Source organism: Strigops habroptila, chromosome 2, assembly GCF_004027225.2.
Source record: "Strigops habroptila isolate Jane chromosome 2, bStrHab1.2.pri, whole genome shotgun sequence".
Taxonomy (NCBI): Eukaryota; Metazoa; Chordata; class Aves; order Psittaciformes; family Psittacidae; genus Strigops; species Strigops habroptila.
Window position 1 is genome coordinate 3948474 of NC_044278.2, and position 20716 is coordinate 3969189.

At 41.7% G+C, this 20716-nt stretch overlaps 1 protein-coding gene across 1 annotated transcript; it reads left to right on the forward strand.

Moving 5' to 3' along the window:
* Positions 1–11828: 11828 nt before the first annotated feature.
* Positions 11829–19325, forward strand: LOC115601575 (cell surface glycoprotein CD200 receptor 1-B-like). The gene is made up of 6 exons (XM_030471783.1): positions 11829–11892; positions 12691–12999; positions 14355–14594; positions 16539–16634; positions 17694–17740; positions 19011–19325. Exons 1-6 carry the CDS (start codon positions 11829–11831, stop codon positions 19125–19127), a joined length of 873 nt encoding a protein of 290 aa, XP_030327643.1. The 3' UTR covers positions 19128–19325.
* The last annotated feature ends 1391 nt before the right edge of the window (positions 19326–20716 follow it).

Genomic DNA, 20716 nt, shown 5'->3' on the forward strand with positions numbered 1-20716 from the left:
CCAAAGGCAAGAGGGTACCTACTTACCTACCTATTTCTTTTCTGAGGATAGAGCTTATGACTAATTTTATAAAATCACAAGTCTCACAGGTGGATTTCTGGCATGACCCTTATATTTGATGACTCCCCCTTTCCCACAGTAATAATTCCATAGAGGTTAGCGGGCTGAAACTCCCCAGGCAGGAAGGTGAAATGATCCCAACTAACTTGCACTGGCTTTGGCTTTGAGTGATTTTGCAGAAGGTGCAGCTGAGCTGGATTCTGGCCAACATCCACAGCACCACCTAACGCAGTGTCCAATTCCTGGTCATGCCAAAACAGAGTGCACAGAATGAGCACAGGACCCTTGTTTTATGGACTTCAGATGCCTCCTGTGTGGCTTTTTGGGAATATGTAGTTGCGTGCTAATGTGACATAAGATGTCTTGCAAATTAAATACTGAGGCTGAGCTCAGGCAGTTAATTTTAGATGTGTGAAAATCTCTCTTCTTGGCCAGATGACCACTCTGTATAACCTCTGAGATGCAGTCTTGCATTAGTCACTTTTTGAATAAGCTTGTGTTTTATTGATTTGGATTTGTACATTTTGCTCCTGAACACCAGTAGATTTTTTTCTTTTTTATATATATATATATATATTTTTTAATGTGTTCATCTTTTATTTTTTCCCCACTCAAGGGCTCGTGCCATGAAGACACTGTTTGTAGAGTCTGAGCTGCTTTGCTTAAACAAGATAGTTTTCCTGAGATGCTGTAAGAACAACTTCATTTTATTGTGCATGATGAATGTCTGGGATTCACATTGCGTTTCGTGGCTCACTTCAAGCTTTCAAGAGGCTTATTTCTGGATTTCCTGGTACTGATTCTTTGGGATTATTCACTCTACCTGGTAACCCCATCTACCTCCTAGGCAGAGAAGAAGAATTTCTTCCTGTCCTAGAACTGAAATACTCTCATACCTAATGTCAATTCTTCCAGTTTTTGCCATCATCGAGGTAACAGATTTCTCGGTGTTGGTGCTCTTTGAAATGAAGAGATGGTTTCTTTCCAGCTGTACTTTCTGGGACTTGCCTCCCATGTGGGGAGGTTTTCCCTTCCTCCTATAGCTCTCTATGCAAAGAAGGATTTCCTGGGTTTTTCTCTCCTCTGAAAAGTCTTCTGACATATTTCTAGTCTATCCTTTGTGCTCTTCAATTTGTTCTGGGAAAGCTTGAGGGCCTTATTCAACTCTGGCCAGTGTGTGCTTAAGTGAGTGATGCACAGAAAGCAGGAATGACGTCAGTGTCAAACTCACTGTTTTGCACACAGAAAGCAAAACCTGGCATGTTTTACCCTAACTGTGGGTTTTTTTTAAAGGCTATTTTGTCTGTAGTCTTTTAACAGTGTTGTGTCCCTCTCCCCTGTCCCAAGTATTTGTGTAAATTTGCCTTTTGTGTAAGGGGTTCTCTCTTAGGACTTAAAATTTAGTACCAAATGACAAAGGGAAGATGGTTACATCTATATCTGTTTCTGTGGTTACTAAGGCTTGTCCAATGAGCACTTCTGACCTCTGCCATGTTTTTCAAGCTTGGGCATGTGCATAATGGTTTTGAATGTCAAAGCAGGCATGTATCTCCTAAATAAATAAGTCAAGTGATCATTTATCTCCTCATCACTTTGCCAGGTACCTGATTGTTTAGCAGCTCTGAAGGGCTGCAATTGCTGCCGCTTTGTGATCCTTTCCATCAAAGGCAGCCTGATTTGGGATTCTTGTTGGAATAAACGTGTATGTCACATCTGACAGAACCAGCTGCTTAAAGGGCATCCTTGATGCTGAGAAGCAGTAACAAGCGGGATAGAAGTCTTGCTAGCTGGGGGAAGGGAAAGGGGGGCAGGAAGAGCATTGTATGATCCTACGTTTTGGGCTCCATTGAGCCAATTCAGACTGCAGATATTTTTAGCACTGTTCTTCAGCCGGCAGCGTGCTGTACAATTACACATCAACATGATGCTTCTCTTGTAGGTTGGTGTAGCTATGTTTCCACCTCCTGGCAACTATAAGGAATAGCTGAAAAGAGACTAAATAGAATCATGTTTTTATTTTGGCGAGGCACTAGAAGATGAAGTAGGAATTTTAAAGAGGCACTTTTCTTGAGCTTGAAGAGATTTTTAACTCTTCAAAGTTCAGTATCCTATGGAAGGTATAAACATAGAAGCTGTTTCCAAATAGTTTGCTTTGCAACTACTGTGAAAATCAGTGCTTGAACTGAAAGGTCATAAATACAAGGTGCTTGCAGCAGGACTGAAATAATAAGACACCAGACAGACATTTTGTATTGAGGGAGGGAGCATGAGTGTATATCTATGGTAACTGGGGACAATAACAGCCCTAGTGAAACTCCAGTCTCTAAAATACCTATACATTCTGTCTATTAGGGACAACAATTGTTACAGTGTTACGGGGAACAGATAGTCAAGGCTTCAGGCATTCGATGAGGTAACTGCCCTTCATTAATAAGAAAATGTTAATTTGCCCAATTAAAAATCTCTTCCACGTCATTCCAAAAACAGGATGACCTCTTCCTGTTTTTGACAATACAACCAGAGCTGGGTTTTCTTTCAGGAGCTGATCACAAACCTATAGTGCCATTTCTTGCTTTTTGCCAGGTCAATGCCATCTGTCTATTTCACAGGAAAGACCAAAAGTCCTTTTGGTAGCCACCTCAGAACTGCCTTGTGTGAACAAGAAAAAGATAATTTTGAGTAGATAGTGAAATACATACTTCTAGAGCCTATAAAGAAACACAGACTGCTAGTCCAAAACTTCCAGATCAAAATGTCTTTTTCAGTGAAAACTGATTTTCAAGCTAACTGTCCAAATATGCGTTCAGCCAGGATCCCTTATGGGCATAATGATTTCACTGTTCCTTACCCCCTTATTAACTGCATTAAAGACAGTCTGGGGAAGTTTTGTAGCACATGTACATAAGCTTGGTTGAGTAGAGATGCTGGACTCCAAAGTATTGAATCTGGACTTTAAGTGAGGTTGTTTTCTTCATTGTTCAGTCGCAGGGACTCCCATGTAAGCTGCAGTCAGTGTCCACAACTTATCTTCTACCTGATGTGTTGCAGCACCCAGGAAAATCATCTTGGAAGCCTATATATGTTGAATCCATATGTTCAAAGGTGCCTCTGGTGTTACCCTTTTGATGCACTTTTTAAATTCCTTTAGCCAGTGGCTATTTATCATTACAGAAGTCATAAACTAGCTGTGACACTAAACCACATAGAAGCAACGTGCAACCCAGATTTCTGCTGATGGAAACTGTACAAACATCCAAATAACTTTTCCTGCTGTACACAGCTCATGGCTCTCCAAGCAGGGAGCTAAGGAGGAAAAGAAGTGAGGAAAAACAAGTGAGGCAGCACTGCCAGCACCATTTTGCTCTCCTATCCCCATTTTGAAGATAGCCGCTTAACCCCTGGCGTTTGCTCTACTGAAAGGGTCCACTTAAGTAAGAGAGTTAGACTGGAAATGGTACATAATCAGTGACGCACCCTCATTAGCTGAGCATCCCTAGGCACCTTGTCACTTAAATGCAACAGCTCTAAAAGTGTGTGCATAATGCTCTATGTCTATATATTGATTCTTATAAATATACATGTATGTATATTTACATATGCACACAACATGCACATACATGTGCCACAGCACAGATACTTTTAGCAAATTAAGATGTTTTACATGTGTTTCAAGTGGGTTGGTGGCTCTGCGCCATGGCGCGGGCTGTACAGGCTTGAGGGCAGGGGGTGGGAAGAAGGCTGTGGTCTGTGGCCTGAATGCATGCAAAGGACTTGTGGTTGGGAGCGTGAGGCTTCCTGAGTCCACTTCTGATACTTCCTGCACATTCCGTGCCAGTTGGCCTTTTTTTAATCTTATTTCCCCCTCTCTCTCGTTTGTTTTGTAGTGTTTTGTCTCAACTTTTCACACAGGACCTTAGGGCACTGAATAAGGAGCCGAAAGTCCTGATGTGCACGTTGTCCCAGCCTGGAGCAGGCATTGCTCTGCCGCCTTGTCCTCAGGAGCTTCCCCTCTGCACTGTGTTTTAAACCACTCTGGGAAGATGAGAAAATGAAGACCTTTTGCCATCAAGGCCCGCAGTCCCATGACAGCACCATTGTTTGTGGGAGCTGACCTGACTTCATGTCACACTTTCCACCTGTGGACCACTGCCTTACAAAAAGGGCAGGGAGTTCAGGCAGCCCAAACCTGAATAAGGACATGTAGGACTGGGCTTCCCTGGGCAACTCTACCCTTCTGCATCATACTCCCTCGCATCAAGCATAGAATCTGTCAGAGGTGCTGCTAACCATCTGCATTACAGGAAAGAAATGGGGTGAGAAGTTTGACTGGAAACTACTGTGGAGAGTTTTTCTAAACCACTAACTGACACAGAGCTATAGGTGTGAAACTGGCTCATAAGAAAGGGAGTTTATGACAGCAAAGAAGCCTGTATGGTGAAGAAGGAAACGTGTGAAGCAGAAGCATTCCCTTTGGTCTATTACACTGCACCTAAAGATTGTAGACAGTGATAAATGCTGCCCTGACAGAGGTGTCACAACTTTAGTTTGCATTTGAGAGGTGGGATGTGCAGTTTTTCCAACATAGATATGGGTTTCTATTTCAGGTATGTTCTGTTACACAAGTGATACGTTCTACTTGATGTAAAAATCACAAAAATGGAAGTCACTAGAAGAAAACTATTGAGCCTTCTCCTTTGCCATGTGATAAACAGTATGGATTTCATACTTGGAATTTTTGATCTGGCTGCTCTATAAAGACAGAAGAGACAATGTTTTCCCTCTCTAAAAATAAATAAATCTACTTCCACGTGATGAGTCTGAGGAGCATTGACTATGCAGTTCCTTGAGTCTGGAGCAGCTGACTCCTAGCTGAGTCTGTTGGGGATTCCTGAGACTTCTTACAGGATGTTCACAGCTCTCCATGAGAGGAGGAAGCTGTAACTTTCAGACAACTTCCCTGGGTGTAAAGGAGGTGGAGCAGTGAACAGCTGAAGGAGAGAGGCCTGGTAGTCCTGACTCTCTACCCCTGCTTGGTACTGCCTAAACCACGGCTAGTTATGCTACGCATTAAGATTGACTGATGGGTGAGGAAGAACCATTTGGGGTTTTATTTCTGCTATACACCGGTTCTGCTATTTCAGTTCTTTTTGAAGTGGGAATTATTTGAGATTTTCAGCTTCTTTACATGCAATTCGGTGTAATTCCATCCTGTTTGGCTATGGAGTGGGAGGCCAATCTCTTCAGTTGAAAGGTGGGGAGGAAACTCATCTGGGGAGCTTGAGGTATATACTGATTCTTACTGAAGTGTTTTGAGAGCTAAGTGTCCACCTATAAACCACCTCTTTTCCTCTCTGAATACTTTTACTTGGATTATCCATAGCTCTGAAGAAAGTAATTGTACTTGTGTGTTGTTGGTTCCCAGGTTCTACCTGGGAAACTGGCAGCAAGGTGCAGTGGGTCAACAAGAGGCAGGAATTAAAGGAGTTAAGGTCATGAATATCTCTGTTGTAGCTAGATCTGGTTGCTGGAGTATTAGGACTGAGTGAGAAGTCCCTGAGATTAATGACCCACAAGTGGTAAGGGGATTCTGTAGGACTAGGAGCAGAAGTTGCTGAGCACAGCCATGTTGGTGCAGTGACCATGCAATTAGGGAAGAATTAGCTACAGTTAAAAAATAAATCCTTTTTCTTGGTCTTTGGAAACTGCAATATAGTTGCCTCTGGATATTTTAACCTAGAAGTGTCTAGTTTTAAAGGCTTCAGTATCAGCAGCGCTTCCTCGCATGTTTGCTGACATTGGTGGACGCTGCAGATGGTTTATACCTGGGAAAGTCAAGCTGTTAGATACATGGACTAGTTTTCTTTTCACATACAACAGAAAATGCAGAGCAAATGTCTTCTCTGTGAAAGGAAATAACAGGCTACTGGGACTGGTGTTCTTCTCATTCATCCTTTGTTCCTACTCTCCGTTTGCAATAGTGGGTCACAGTGCTTTCTGAAGAGGCTGGTTGCAAGGCAGCTACAGGTGTGAGGTGTACAACTTGGCTCATGTAATAACTTCATGGGACTAAGCTGTTTTCTACATGGGCTCTCGTTAAGACGGTAAATATTTCTGAGCAGAGATGCCCACCTGCTTTCTTGAATTATAGCTACTAAAGATATTAAAAACAACCCAGACAAAACACTCATCTGCTGCATGGCATTTATTTATTTATTTATTTTCCTGGGGAAAAAGAAATACTTTGTTGTAATGTTAGTATTAGTATTCTAAATATTACTATCTTAATGAATTCAGCACACAGACACCACAAACATCTGTCCTGCTGGGGAGGAAGCTTCAGACCTATTTACCTTCAGGTGTATGTTACCAGAATACTGTAATTTTGCATTTGTTTAATATAAGTTGTTTGTAATTGTTTTGAGAGCACCTTTTATTAGGCTAGTTCTCTCTCGCTTTCAGAAAGCCATCTACCCTCTATTTCCCGGTTTGTAGGGAAAGCTTTATAGTTTTACATATTTGGAACTGAATGAAACTAGCTCACAAACTGGATGGGTTGAATTTCACAGCTACAAACCATCTGTGGCTTCCACTGATGCCAGCAAGTATATGATAAATAGGGAGCCTGGGAAGAAAATCCACTATGGAGGCACAGCTCCTCCAGTTGCGAACAGTGCTAACAATCTACTGCTGTGCTAGCAACAGGGCTTCATGGATGCGTTTTCAGGGCCAGGGTATTTTTCAGAGAGTAAAAATGCCAGAAGGCTAAAAAGTCAAACCAAAGCTCTCTTAGCCCAGCAGCATTTCAGCAGCCAGCCGCAGATGGCTAAGAACAGAGCAAGAACAAAACTTCTCCTCTCCCCTAAAACTTTTCAGTTTCTGAGAATGAACAGCTTTGGGAATACCCACCTGCTGTCCCAGGACATTCAAGGTCTTCTTATATATTGTAACATCATTTCCAGTGGAGGAACTTGAGGAATTGCTTGGGAGAAAGTGGGGCAGCAGTTGAGCCAAATCTGTCCCCTGAGGAGGCCTGCAGGCTGCTCCCAGACCTGGTGCAAAACTCTTCACAAACAGAGAAGAACCTGCACAAAAGTAGCCTGGCCCCTGAGATGCCTTCAGGTAACTCTTACAAATCAGAGGCTCAGCAGCTTGCGTTAAAACTTCGTGGAGAAATGGGAGCGACTCTTAAATTGCCATTTGATGTTTATTGCAAATGCGGCACCAGTGGGTAACCCCAGCTCCCAGAGCTTCCCATGCTCAAAAGGATAGGTAAAAGTGGAGGCTGACATGTGGGGATGTTGAAAATATGGCATAACCTGCATCTCTCACTTCAGAAAAGGTGTTGGCTGCCTGCAGGCTTCTGGGTTGGTTGCTGTGTGGTTGGCAAGTATTCAGTGTAAGGGTTCCTGGCTGCCTGAGATAACAGCAAACCCTGCGTGGGGTGCAAGGACTCACACCTCCAGAAACCCTGCTTCCTTCTTGAGAGCTGAGTGACAGAGAAGCATGGCTTTGAGAAGAGAGGCCGTGGTGGTGAGGTGGAAACATCAAATGCCTTGTGATGGATGCTGGTTCTGCATGAAGGCTTTGGTCATTAAAACTGTTTGGATTTTAAATAAGGTAGCCTTGCTTTGCATAGTAGTCACCTTATCCTTGTACAAGAAGTGGGAGAGTTGACACAGCCATGTGGAACTGCTTCCTCTTCTTGCAATCCCTTCCAGCCCTCCTCTGCCCAAAGACACCAGGTGTTATAGTGGACAGACTTTTAAGGCAGAGTCTTCTCTACCTTTTAAAATGTGCTTCTACTGCAAAGTAGAGCCATATTTTGCTGAGTTAATCATGGGAATAGCTATGTGACACATTGGTTATTCTTTAAAAAGTGGCGATGACTTATGCACTGGTTGATACCTGGTTCTTTATGATCTGCTCCTTCAGATCATGTTAACATATATTTTCATTATGTTGGACTTTGCTTGTGTTTATCTGATTTTAAAGTGGTACTTTGTATAGCTCAAGGCTTATAGTTTGCGTTTGATGTGTAATAGCAGACAGCTTCAGGTTGTGGTTTGATCTTCATCTCAGAAAAGCAGTTTGTTTCCCTCATTTTAACTATGTCACATCCTCTTCAGGGGCGTGTACGATGAGATGGTTTGTTTTCACTTGACTCTTTTGGGGAGGGTAGAAGCTTTGTCTGTCTGTGTATTGCGATCTCAGAAGCATTAATGAAAAGAAACTAATGAAATGTACAGCTGAAAAGAGGGACTATCTGGGATGGACGGTCCTGAACCGAGATAGTTCTTACTTCTTTGCAACTATACCCATGCCCCTCCTGAGGAGTCCAGGGGACCTCTCTGCAGTTTCCTGGTGCAGAGGAGCCACCTTGTAAGCAGCAAAACCGGGACCAGCATCCACGTTGGAGCAGCTGCATGCGCTAACATCTCTCCACTCATCCCCAGAACAGCAAATATCAGAAGACCGGAGTACGCTGGCACTGCTGCTGTTCATCTCCTGTGCTCCCATGGCTGGAGGGCTCTTCTCCAGGCTGACAACCGGGTAACTTTCCTCCATTCTCAGCGCTCATTGGAATGAATCCAAGTGTGAGCAGTACTGTTCCCCAGCTGGAAGGCTGAGGCTAATGAAAGAGTGACGCACACATTGCATGGTCTTGTGCCAGCCACTGGCGTCAAGGCCGAGTAAAAATTGTAATTTATTTTAATGTAGTTATTGAGGCATTTTAATTCCATCAAAGGAAATAACACGAGACAATCTACAAATATTCATTTGCTACTTTTAAATGGATTTGGTTCAGCTGTGCTTGGTTTCTCCTTTTTGGGTTTTACTTGAGACTTCTCGCTTCCAGTCACAAGTATTCAAGGATTGTGAACCTTAAAAATTGCAGTCTGAATGCGTTTCATACATGAATATTTAAACAGAGTGATATACTCTGTTCTTTCCATAAGGCCCCATTTTTAATCATTAATGCCTGTTCTTTTGAGCAAATAAACCCCATATATCTGCGAATTGTATGCATTTAAAAAAAAAAAAAGATAGCTCTCTGGGACAAGTTCCAATACGACAATATTCTGTTTATGAATATTTATAGAGCCATCAAAATCGGTGAATACTGAATTTGCTTATAAACACTGTGTTTTTACTTTTCTTTTGAAAGAGACAAAAAAATTATCTGCAAATTGGGTCAAATTGAGTACATAATTCTGGTCAAAAAGCATTTATTTTATTCTTTGGTTAAAAAAAAATAAAAATGAAACCTTCAAACTTTTTGATTGAAAGCAAATTTTGTGTGCATGATTTATTCAAATTACAAAGAAAAACCCAAACCTTTCAACAGTATTGAATAACATGGGAAAAAAACATTTATTTTGTGGAAAAAATTTTAAGTGAATAAAAATTAGGAGTTTTTGAATGTAAGAGTTACGTTGCCTGTTGCACATTAGTAGCGGAATACTGATCGATGTGGTTGCACTGGCATTGATTCAGGTTGCAGTGAAAGCTTTTCATCCAGATGCATCGGTGTTTTGTTAGAACTGTGAAGAAAACCATCAGGCTGTTGTCTAATGTGCATACACATCGCATTGTGTTTAAGAAATTGCCTCTTGCACTTGGTTCATGAATGTGGCAGCATTTGTTCTTTCTGTACCACAAGTGTTCTGGTTTTTCTTCTGCGCATCAGCTGTCCTCGCTTGATGTATTTTGCATTTAAAATGAAATGTTTAATGCTGCATCATTGAAGCCTGTTACTTTTACAGCAATTGATGCCAGATCTGTGTGCACAGAACCCTGGCTGCCCTTTCCTCCTCCTCCCAGCACAGTGCTGAGAACCATGCTTGTATTTAAATAGGGCTGCGAACAGTACATGACCTAAATAGCCCAGAAGCAAAGTCCTGTTGAAACACATATGACATTTCTGAATCAACCATTGCAAAAAGGTATTTGTTTGTCTGGTGTGTTCTGGGTTTTGACTTGGGAATGAAAACAACATATCAGTATTTCCCATGGGATGGAAACACAATTTTCCAGTCATCTCTAACTGCATGTGACTGATTCAAAAAGTAAAGGAGATACAAATGATGCTTTAAAGGAGAGAATGACAAGACATCTACCAAGGAGACAATCTGAGGAAATGCAGAGACAAGTGATGGAAAATGAGATAGCTTTATGGGCAGGCTACACAGAACCTCAAGGCAAAAGTGAGGCCGCTAGTTTTTGACAGTAGCATCAGAAAACTGCAGTCAGGACATGGCTACTGCAGCATTGTGGAAATAGTCAGATACTCTGAGACTTCAGCTTTATCCCTCAGCTGGCTGGGGACACGGTGGTGCATTGGTTGTGAGCCCTTCTGTGACAGAACCAGCATGAGCATCTACTGCACTAGGGTGCTCGTCCTTGGGACCTGAGCAGAAAAGGTTGGGAGTTGACTGCAGGAATGTATATGTATATTGCTCACTACAGTATAGTGCAAGTTTGCCATGCCAAATTGAGATAATTTACATATGATATCTGACTGTAGGAAAGTATCAGTGATGTTCTTAGCCAAAGCCATGTTCAAGCAACAGTTGAATGGGTTTACATCAAAATTCTTCACTGAGAACCATATATATTTTGATTGGAAATTTTTTGGTTAGCATGGAGTTCTGCTTTTTGTGTGAACCAGAAAACAGTGTGTTGGGATGACAGCACTGTCTCAATCTTACCAACGAGCCTCTGCCCTTTTGCCAAAAGGAGCTGGCAATTTATGAGATATGGTTTGTTTAAAAAGTATATATAGTTGTAGAATAGCGTAAGTTACTAGATGCTTCTTCAGTTCCCTGTGTCTATGAAAGCAGGAAACAAACTCACATGTTTTTGATCTCTCGCAATAGGATGATTGCCCTTTTTGTTCTACTACAGAAGTAGTACCCTTCTACTACCCTTCAAGAAATTAAAAGCATGCAAGAGTTAGGAATCATTTCTTTGTCAAATAGTTGATGAAGTCTGATGAAGTCTAAATGTTCCTATATATGCTATAACATTGATTATTCAGAAAGAGTTGTAATGTGTGCATGTTTGCTTTAACAAAACCTTTTTTTCATCTTCTGCAGGTAAGACTATGAGGCAGCAGCAAGAGGTCTGTAGCTACCTTTGTGCTAGCCAACTAGGCATGAATAGTGAGCAGCTAGAGATGCCTGTAAAATCCTGTAGATCTCCTGTAGAGATGCCTGTAAAAGGAGGTGGCTCGTCTCTTCTCCCCAGTAACAAGTGACAGGACAAGAGGAAACAGCCTCAAGCTGCACCAGGGGAGGTTTAGGTTGGATATTAAGAAAAATTTCTTCATCGAAAGGGTGACGAGGCATTGGAACAGGCTGCCCAGGGCAATGGTGGAATCACCATCCCTCGTAGTCCTTAAAAACCATGTAGATGAGGCCCTTGGTGACATGGGTTAGTGGTGGACTTGGCAGTCCTGGGATAATGGTTGGACTTAAAGGCGTTTTCCAACCCAGCTGATTCTATGATTCTATGAAAATGGTATCAGAGATCCTGGATTTTAAAAACTTGTTTGTAAGCAGCAGTGGTTTTTTTACTTTCAAAACCCTTTTTGTTTTACTTCAGTGCAAAAATGATACTTGGCATGGGGTCTTATTTAGAACTTCTGTTTTCAAAGGAAACTGAGGTTTTACTACATGTTCTCTTTGAAGGGTTTCGCACAACAATTTGTGACTACGTGCCATTTTCTTTGCCTTCACTTTATGCAGTGCTGATTCCTTCTGCTGAAGATGGCTCAGACATGGGCAGTTCTGGCTGCATTTCTTTTGCTGATAAATCTGGTTGAAGGGCCAGGTAAGTACAAGAGATCCAAAACTACATGCAGAACACTTTGGTACTCTCTATTTCCAACTTACCAGTACTCTGAAACTTCACAGTCCATCAGGGGAAATTTTTCTTACTGATTAGTGTGAATGCAAAGAGAGATGTCACTTCAGCTGGCAAAATAACTGTGTGCCATGCAGAGTGGCACAGGATGGTATATCTGATAGGAATCTAGCACAGATCATCTGAAGACACATCTCCTGTTCAACTGGGACAATATCAGAGCTATGATTTCTAGCAGAAAAGGGATCTACATATGCCCCTTACCAAATTTCCTTTGTCAACTACTGCACCAAGTGATCTCGTGTTTTAACCCTGTTACAGGTGTGTGTTCCACCACTATCCCCCTTTTTACTTGCCCTTTAACCAAGGTGCCTAATTCGGTAACAGAATAATATTTTTAAAGTAGTTTCCCTTCCCTTAAGGGTGAATCTTGCCTTCCCAATCAGTTTTACAAAGCCCAAGTTAGTGATAGAAATCTGTTGCCTAAAAAAAGGTGGAGGACTTGCATCTCATCAGCATGCATCACATACCTTCACAGTGTCCATAGCAGAGAGGCACCATCTCCACTGTGTTTCCAGACTTCAGAGTGACAGCAGGAAGCTGGACCTGGAATTTGAATACTACTTATATGTGTCTGCTCAAAGCAATGTGTCTCCAAGGCTGCCAGCACAGTAAAGAAGTAGAAGTTTCTAAGATGAAGCCAAGAGTTTCCTGTCTTTGACAATGGCTGTAGCATCATTTTTTATATCTTTTCTTCTTATGCAGCTTACGACATGGTGAGTGTGGAGGCTGGTCATGAGGCTGTGTTGAGTTGCCCTTCTGCCTCCGAAGTGTCTTTGCTAATGGTGATATGGAAGACGAAATGCAGCACTTGCTGCTTGTTGGCCTATAGAAGTGATCACAATGAGACAAGGAGGTTAAACTGCAGTGAGAGGATGACATGGAAATATTCGCCTGAGAGTGACCCTGCTCTTCGTATTTACCCTGTGAACCTTGGTGATGAGGGAAATTACACCTGTGAAGTCGTCAGCACTGCAGGGAATTTTCTTTTTTTCTCCTTTCTGACTGTGATAGGTAAGAAGCACCTTTGAGGGTGATTTTGGGGTTTTTTTTGCATGCATGTGTGAAGATAAAAATGATTTGATTTGGTGATAAAAGACCTAAACTAAAAATAAAAGATGTAAGCTGCCTTTGGGTATTTGGAGAAGGTAAGAAGGCTTGAGGAATTGCATAATAGGACTTGGCTGTTCTATGGAGAAATAATCTGGGGGGTTTGTGCTTCATTTTTTTTAACTTCTGACTCGGGAAGAGGGGAGGTTTTAAAATGCACAAACCCAACAGCCTGCATAGTTTCTGAGGGAGTTCTTTGGGTGTAACATGGGGTTTGAATGTTGTGTGAATGTTCATACAACCAGGAGTATACACTCTTGATTAAGCTATGCAAACAGAAGATATCAAATAGCTGTTGCTGCTATGTGCTAAGCAAGAGGATGCTGAACCAAGACTCTTGTCTGGGTGAGACCTGAATAGGAAGAAAGCAAAAGTTTCAGGACACTATCTGGAAATATTTCACTCTTCCAGAAATACTGAAAGCTGTCTATAAGACTGCATCACTAAAATAAAAATTAATCTATTTTCAACATAGGCAAGAACAGAAGAATATTAGGAAACATAATAGATACATCAAATCATCTTTTTCAGATAGGCAGGTAAACTGTCTAGGTTTCCGTTAATTAAAAAAAACGAAAAGAACTGAAACCAACATAGGAGGAGAATTTGTGTCTGGCCATATTAGTTAAGTCTTCTGAATATAACTAAAAAATCTGGGATATTAATTTGGGTACCCTATAATTGCTGCTATTAATTTTTTGTTGCTTGATTTATGTATCTTTTTACAGGGTCTTGCCCTTCTAATACTGTCTTAGGTATTGTCCAAGCCCTGTCCTGTTTTGTCAAATGCAGACTATGAGTTGTTTGACTCCAGGCAGGACAGTTTTGTCCAATTCCTCCTTTATTCCCCTACTATCAAATTCTTGATTCTGCCTCCATAGTCTCCTACATATCTCAGCTGCAGCTTCAGCAAGATGTGTTTTCTTCAGTATGTACTGCCATACTTACAAATCTTCATTTAATCCACTTCTGTCTGTCATCCCCATCTTCTTCTGTTACTCTCGTAGTCACCTTTTGGACAACACGAAAAAGCAGTACTCTCAGATTCAGATAGGTAGTTTTGGAGATATTCACCTTGGACTTTTTGCTGTATATTTTCCCCTTGAAGATCGTTGGTGCTAATATTCCAAATGATTTTAAAATCTCTTGAATTGGTCATGCAAAATAAAAGAAAACCACCTATTTTTCATTTTCTCAGTTGGTGATTTATACTGAACTAGAAAAAATGGTTGTGGCCTTTTTTTTTATCTCTTCTGTAGTCCCTCCTACAGTGAGTCTGACCTTTGATAAGAGCACAGGGGCCGTCTGTCAAGCATCTGCTGGAAAGCCAGCTGCTGACATCTTCTGGATTCCTCCAAGTAATCACAGCACCGGTGAAGAAGTCCATCACCCCAATGGGACAGTAACCAGACTGAGCTGGGTCAACAGCAATCTTTCCACTGTCACCTGCCTGGTTACCCACCCAGCTACAAACCAGAGTCTGTTCCTAGACTTGCCACGTAAGTAATGTTGTTCTGTATCATTATGCTTTTGGGCATCATTGTGCTGTTCTATGCAGCTGTTGCCACTGAACGCCAGGGTTCTACAGATTGTTTAGTGGGATTATAAGCCAAAGTCCTATTGCATGTTGACAGAGAAATTAATAGTTTTGAGTGAGTTTCTATCCCTTGTTTGCTTCTTTCTATCCCTGTTATACTTTACAAGAATTCCTCATTCTGCTTTTGGTGGGTTGACCTTGGCTGGCTGCCTGATGCTCACCAAGCTGCTCTATCATTCCCCTGCTCAACGAGACAAGGGGAGAAAAATAAGATGAAAAGCTCATGGGTCAAGATAAGGACACAGAGATTATTCACCAGTTACTGTCATGGACTGAACAGACTGGACTTGGGGCAATAATTTATTGCCAATAAAATCAGAATAGGATTGTGAGAAATAAAAGCAAATCTAAAAGTACCTTCCCCTCACCTCTCCCTTCTTTCTGGGCTCAGCTTCACTCCCAACTTCTCTACTCGCTCCTCCTGAGTGGTGTCATGGTTTAAGCCCAGACCCTAACTCAGAATCACACAGCCATTCACTCATCCCCTCTCTTCCTCCCCTGGGCTGAATGGGGAGGAGAGTCACAAGAAAATCAACCCATGGGTTGAGATAAGAACAGTTTAATAACTGAAGTAAAATACACTACTACTGCTATTAAGGGTGATAACAATGGGAGAGAATATAAAACTAAAAGGAGAAAAGGAAAAAACAGTAAGCAGCAGTGGTGCACAATACAATTGCTCACCACCCACTGACCAATACCCAGCCCAACCCGAGCAGTGATCGGACCCTTCTGGGTAACTCCCCCCATTTTCTATGCTGTGCATGACGTGCTGTGGTACGGAATACCCCTTTGGCTGGTTTGGGTCAGGTGTCCTGGCTCTGCTTCCTCCCGGCTTCCCGTGCCCCTCCTCACTGGCAGAGCATGAGAGACTGAGAAGTCTTTGATCAGAGTAAGCATTACTTAGCAACAACTAGAACATCAGTGTGTTATTAGTGCTGTTCTCAGACTAAATCTAAAACACAGCACTGCACCAGCTAATAGGAAGAAAAATAACTATCCCAGCCAAAACCAGGACAAGTGGCACATTTTTGACTGGCTCAGCCTTGGCCAGCAGCAGGTCTGTCTTGAAGCCATCTGCTGCTGGCTCTGTTGGACATGGGGGCAGCTTCTAGCATTTTCTCACAGAAGCCACCCCTTCAGCCTCCCCACTACCAAAACCTTGCCACACAAATGCAACACACTGCTTTGGTAACCTTTTTAATCACCAATAGCAGAAAAACTGCTTTCAGCACCCACCGTGATACAACTCACTAATTTTTGATGTGAAGCTTTGTACCCCTGAAGTTGAATTTTGTCCAGCTTCTCACAGTGGTGATGGTCTGGAGAAAAGTTCTTTGGACAATGTCTGTCTGTGACTTTCAAAGTATCCTTCCCAGGGCCAAAGGAGGCAAAGGGCAAAATTCTGGTTCCCAGCTGGCAGTGCTGGAACTGTTAGAAATCTGTTCTGGTAGGATTTGTAAGCTAGATAAGTGCTCATATCGCCAAAATATCTCAGTAGAGGCATGAAGGACAGAAGCCAGCATAGACCAGTCATTAATAACAGCATTTTGCAGGAGTGGCTGGTCATTTCTATTGTTGCAGGCCTAGTATAATTTGAGGAAGAGGAGACACTGCAGGCAGACGAGTTGAAAATGAAAGTGTGTTTGTACACACAAATGACTGGGTTTGTGAGGCAGCTTCCTATTGCTGGTTGGCATCCAGACATCTCATCAGTGTCTCAGTTCATTTGAGCTGTGGGGGTAGAGGATTAGCTTTCTGCGCTGCATAAGGAGCTAGTAACATCATGTAGGCAGTGGATACTGACATTTAGCTTTGTAACTAGTTTTCTTTTCTTATTTCTCAGATAATTCCCCCAGGCTTGACTTTTTTCTGCTAGGAGGATTTGCAAGTGTTGCTGTTGTCAGTGGTGTGACTTTATGCTTGTTTTGTAGCTGCAGAGGTAAGTCATTTGATGATCCTGAAATGTATTACAATTCCGTTGCTGATTATGTGCAGGTACAAGGACATGTACTTCATTGCTGAGAGTGTGGTGGGAAGCATGGATTGAGGAAAATGTCCAAAGATGATGCATTGTCCTTTTGGGAAAGGGGTGGAATTTTAAAATGAGTCTGGAGTTTTGTAAAAGTCATAGTTATTATGATATTAATGCATCATATATACGGCAGAGAGTCATTAGGGGGAAAAATGATTCTTTCTGAGAGTACGGTAGGTTTTGAGGTTTTAGGATTATTTTGATTGTTCTGTGTTTACTGACATAAAATTCTATGCGTAGAACGACAATTCACAAACTAGTCTAATGACTAGACACAAACAAGCTCCCCGTTTCCATCGGCAATATGTTTTCCCTTGAGCAAGTGTAATAGGCCAAATGTACATCCCTCTGGTACACTCGCAGTTTCTCAAGCTGTATAGATTTCACGGACACTGGGTCAGGATCATACTGAGAACTCAGATAATAGTTTGCTACTCTTGGAGTTGTGTAAGACACCTGTGATGGGGTATGAATGGAGTAAAAGTCCAAGTGGAGGCTTAAAATGGGAGGAAGTAAGAGTAGCAGGCTGAAGATAAGAGTTTTTTCAGGAGAGCAGGAGATGCTACACTGGGAGAAGGCAATGTAGAGGTGGATAAACTGTAAATGGAGAATACACTTTTTTGGGGCAGGCGAAGAGAGGAGAAGACATGCTCAGACGGGTTCTTTAGCCCAGCGTGTGCCTGCAGAACTGAGGAAAAAATGTACCTGTGTCAATTCAGTCATGTCTCTCAGGGTGACCAAAAGTTTCAATGAAGGGAAAAATAAAACAATAGTGCATGCAAGAGCAGGACATAAACCAATAAGAACTTAACTAACAAATGTAACTGTATTTTCCATTCCAAACCATTCTATGATTTTGAAGAAAGTCTTTCAGCAGCTGAGGGCAGCTAGAGGAGAGCTCTAGACATCATAACTGTGCACCTTGCCCCATGAAACCATTTTAATTTACTCATATCCTATTTTCAGCTCTCCGGTTACATAAATTGGCACACACGTCAGCAGCACCAGTTGCGGTAAGTGGCCTTTTTGTGTGTGTGTGTGCGCTTTGCATTTTTTTGTGTATTCTTCAGTAAAATATGTAATTTCATTGCAATGCGTCTGGTCTGACAAAGCTCCCATTTATCTCTGGGTGTTTGGAGGGGGAAATGAGGAACAGTGTATCTGCGAGAGTGTCTATTGTTTGGATGGCCCTATCTGCATGTATATTCAGAGTACCTGAGTAATTGTTTAAGCACTAGATTGAAAGTGGTGTAGTGCGTCTTCTGTCTAAGAATACTATAAATTACGTTTACAATGCCAGCGGTTAAGCTGAATTTTAAATCTCCCAGAAGTTAATGTTTTTGAATTTCAGCTTCTCGGAGTAATCTAAACTCTGATGTCTTATTTAAGAATGTGTATTGCTGTTGATGGCAAACATTTGTCTGGTTAAAGATCAGATGAAGACAGACAAGCATTTTACAATGGTGTACTTCCTTATGCTGTATTAGAGAGAAACACAGCTATGAAACTCTTACTTTTTTTAGTTGCAGTTCAAACACTTAGAAGCTAGGAAACAGCAGCAGTGATAAATTTGCCACGGCAACTTTTACTTCCTTTCTAATTCCGGTGTGTTGTGATACATATTTAACAGCCTGATAATATGCAGCTCTTTCCTCAGGAATTCTGCCTCATTTAATGCATACTGAAAGAGCAATTATTTCATATTTTGTTTTCTGCTCACAGTTAAATTAATGGCTGCGTGCCTTGTTTGTTGCAAACTAGTTAAGCAGTGTTCTGAAGTTAGAGTGATTAATTTCCTGATATGCTCTTCAATGGCATTCAGGACAATTTGGCTGATGAGAGTGGGAGTTGCAAAGGTCGAAGTCAAAAGCTTCCAGTAATTTTCGGTGCCTAAACTGGATTGCTTGTGGCCTGCCTGTTCTTTTTCAGAGAAGTTAGGATTGCAGGATCCTATTTTTCATCATCATCTATTTTGCTGAAAATACCAGCATTTCAAAATCTGTTTTCAATTGCATTAAGAAAAAAAAAAAATGATTCAAAGTTTGTCCTGTTTAGACTTTGTGAAGGTGGTTGCTGCATCCTTCTGTCAGTTTGGGTTTCACCCTCTGTGTCCTATCCCTTTGCTCACAGAGCTTAGAGAAATAACGTCACAGTTCTTTTGCAAAAGTAATGTTACCTACCAGATTTCTTCTGGTCTTGTGTTTTGTTTGGACTCTGTAAGTATAATGGTTCCATTAAATTCTACAGTGTAATGCAATGGTACATGTTTTCTTTATATTGCAGACTAAGAACTTCAGGTCCACACCATCATGGGCGAAAACAGAAGCAGTCAAGCCTCCTGTCTTATCAGAGAGTATCTACCAGAATTATAGACCAAGAATGGTATATATGAACTGTTGACAGTGTAGGCACAAGCAGTTTAATACCAGCTCAGCCACTGATGATACACAGTTACTTGTACTTCAGCTAACAAATCTCAGACCTTACTGCATTGCACACCAGCAGAACACTCAAAACCGCCCCACAAAAGCATTTGTCTTTCCTGACCTGAAAAAAGTGGTTTACCTGTTTTAATAAATCATTTCTCTCTTTCTCGAAGTATCAGTACAGGTCTTGAAACATTTGAAACTTTTAAAGACCAAGTTAGTTTAATACCTATCTGAATGTTGTTTGAAAATGGTCTCAGGTATGTGCTGTCTTTCCTCAGATCAATGATTGACACATTTCTGTGCCAGAGTAACAGGCTGCTGGTGAAAATGCAGCACTTTTTCCATTTTAGCAACTGGATTCTCTTTGCAGTTTTGTGTTGGAAACCAGGAAGTGACACAGGCATCCCCAAAAATACAGAAGGTCAAAGAAGCATATCCAACAGAAGTGCAGAAAGAAGAGTGTGGTTCTTTGTTTTATTTTTGTCTTTTTTCTCCTGGGTGTACAGTGGCATGGTGACATGTGGTACCTGATATGTGGCAGGTAAAAATCTGGTATTCATCATCTTTGTTTATTTTTATTTCTTTAAATGTATTTCTTTTTCAATTACACTTTCTGTTTTCGTTATAATGAAAGAAAAAAGCCATTTGCATAGAGTTCTGGTTTGCCCAACATAAGAAAGACATGGAGCTGTTGGAGCAAATCCAGAGGAGGGCCATGAGGATGATAAGGGGGCTGGAGCACTGCCCATATGAAGACAGGCTGAGAACATTGGGGCTGTTCAGCCTGGAGAAGAGAAGCTGCATGGAGACCTCAGAGCAGCCTTCCAATATCTGAAGGGGGACTACAAGGATGCTGGAGAGGAACTCTTTTGTTTGCTTTTGACAATCACAGTGCACGTGTATTGTGATTTGTATGATGCAAAGTGATAACTTTTCATAATTCCTTTGCCCTGAATGAAATGTTGGAGAGTAAGATTTAATAGAGGCAGAGGAAATAGAACTTTGACAGGGCGATGATGGTGCATGGGGAGAAAGCCCTCTGGAGAAGCATCACTGTGATACTTAGCCCTGGTTGAAAAGCATGGTTTCCATGCTCATGATTTTATTTTCCCCTTTAATTTGTATTTGGTGGAATCAGTCCAGTCACATGCAATGGGTCAGCATTTCCATTAACCTACAAATTCTGTGCAGACTGTGTCTGATGTGCTGAAACAAGGTGCTCAGGCCATGAGATAGGTCCCTTTCGTGATGCAGATACTTGGTAAAATGGGCTTTGCTGGAGGTTCCACAGCTCTTAACAGCCATGTGGACTACGGTTTGCCTGATTTCTTATTTCTGGGATGGCCCAAGAGCCAGTCCTGCTGCAACCTCTCAGAAAATTAGCTTACAGCATTGTAGTATGGCTTTGATCATCACTTGCTTACTGCCAGCAAAAAGCTGGGGTTATCAACCCACAGCTCAAGTGAGCCCACATGTTGCAGGCATTAAAAGGCCTCAGCTGCCTAATTGTTATATCTTCCTTCTGCAATGAAGTTGGCCTTCATGCTTTTCGAGCTGTTT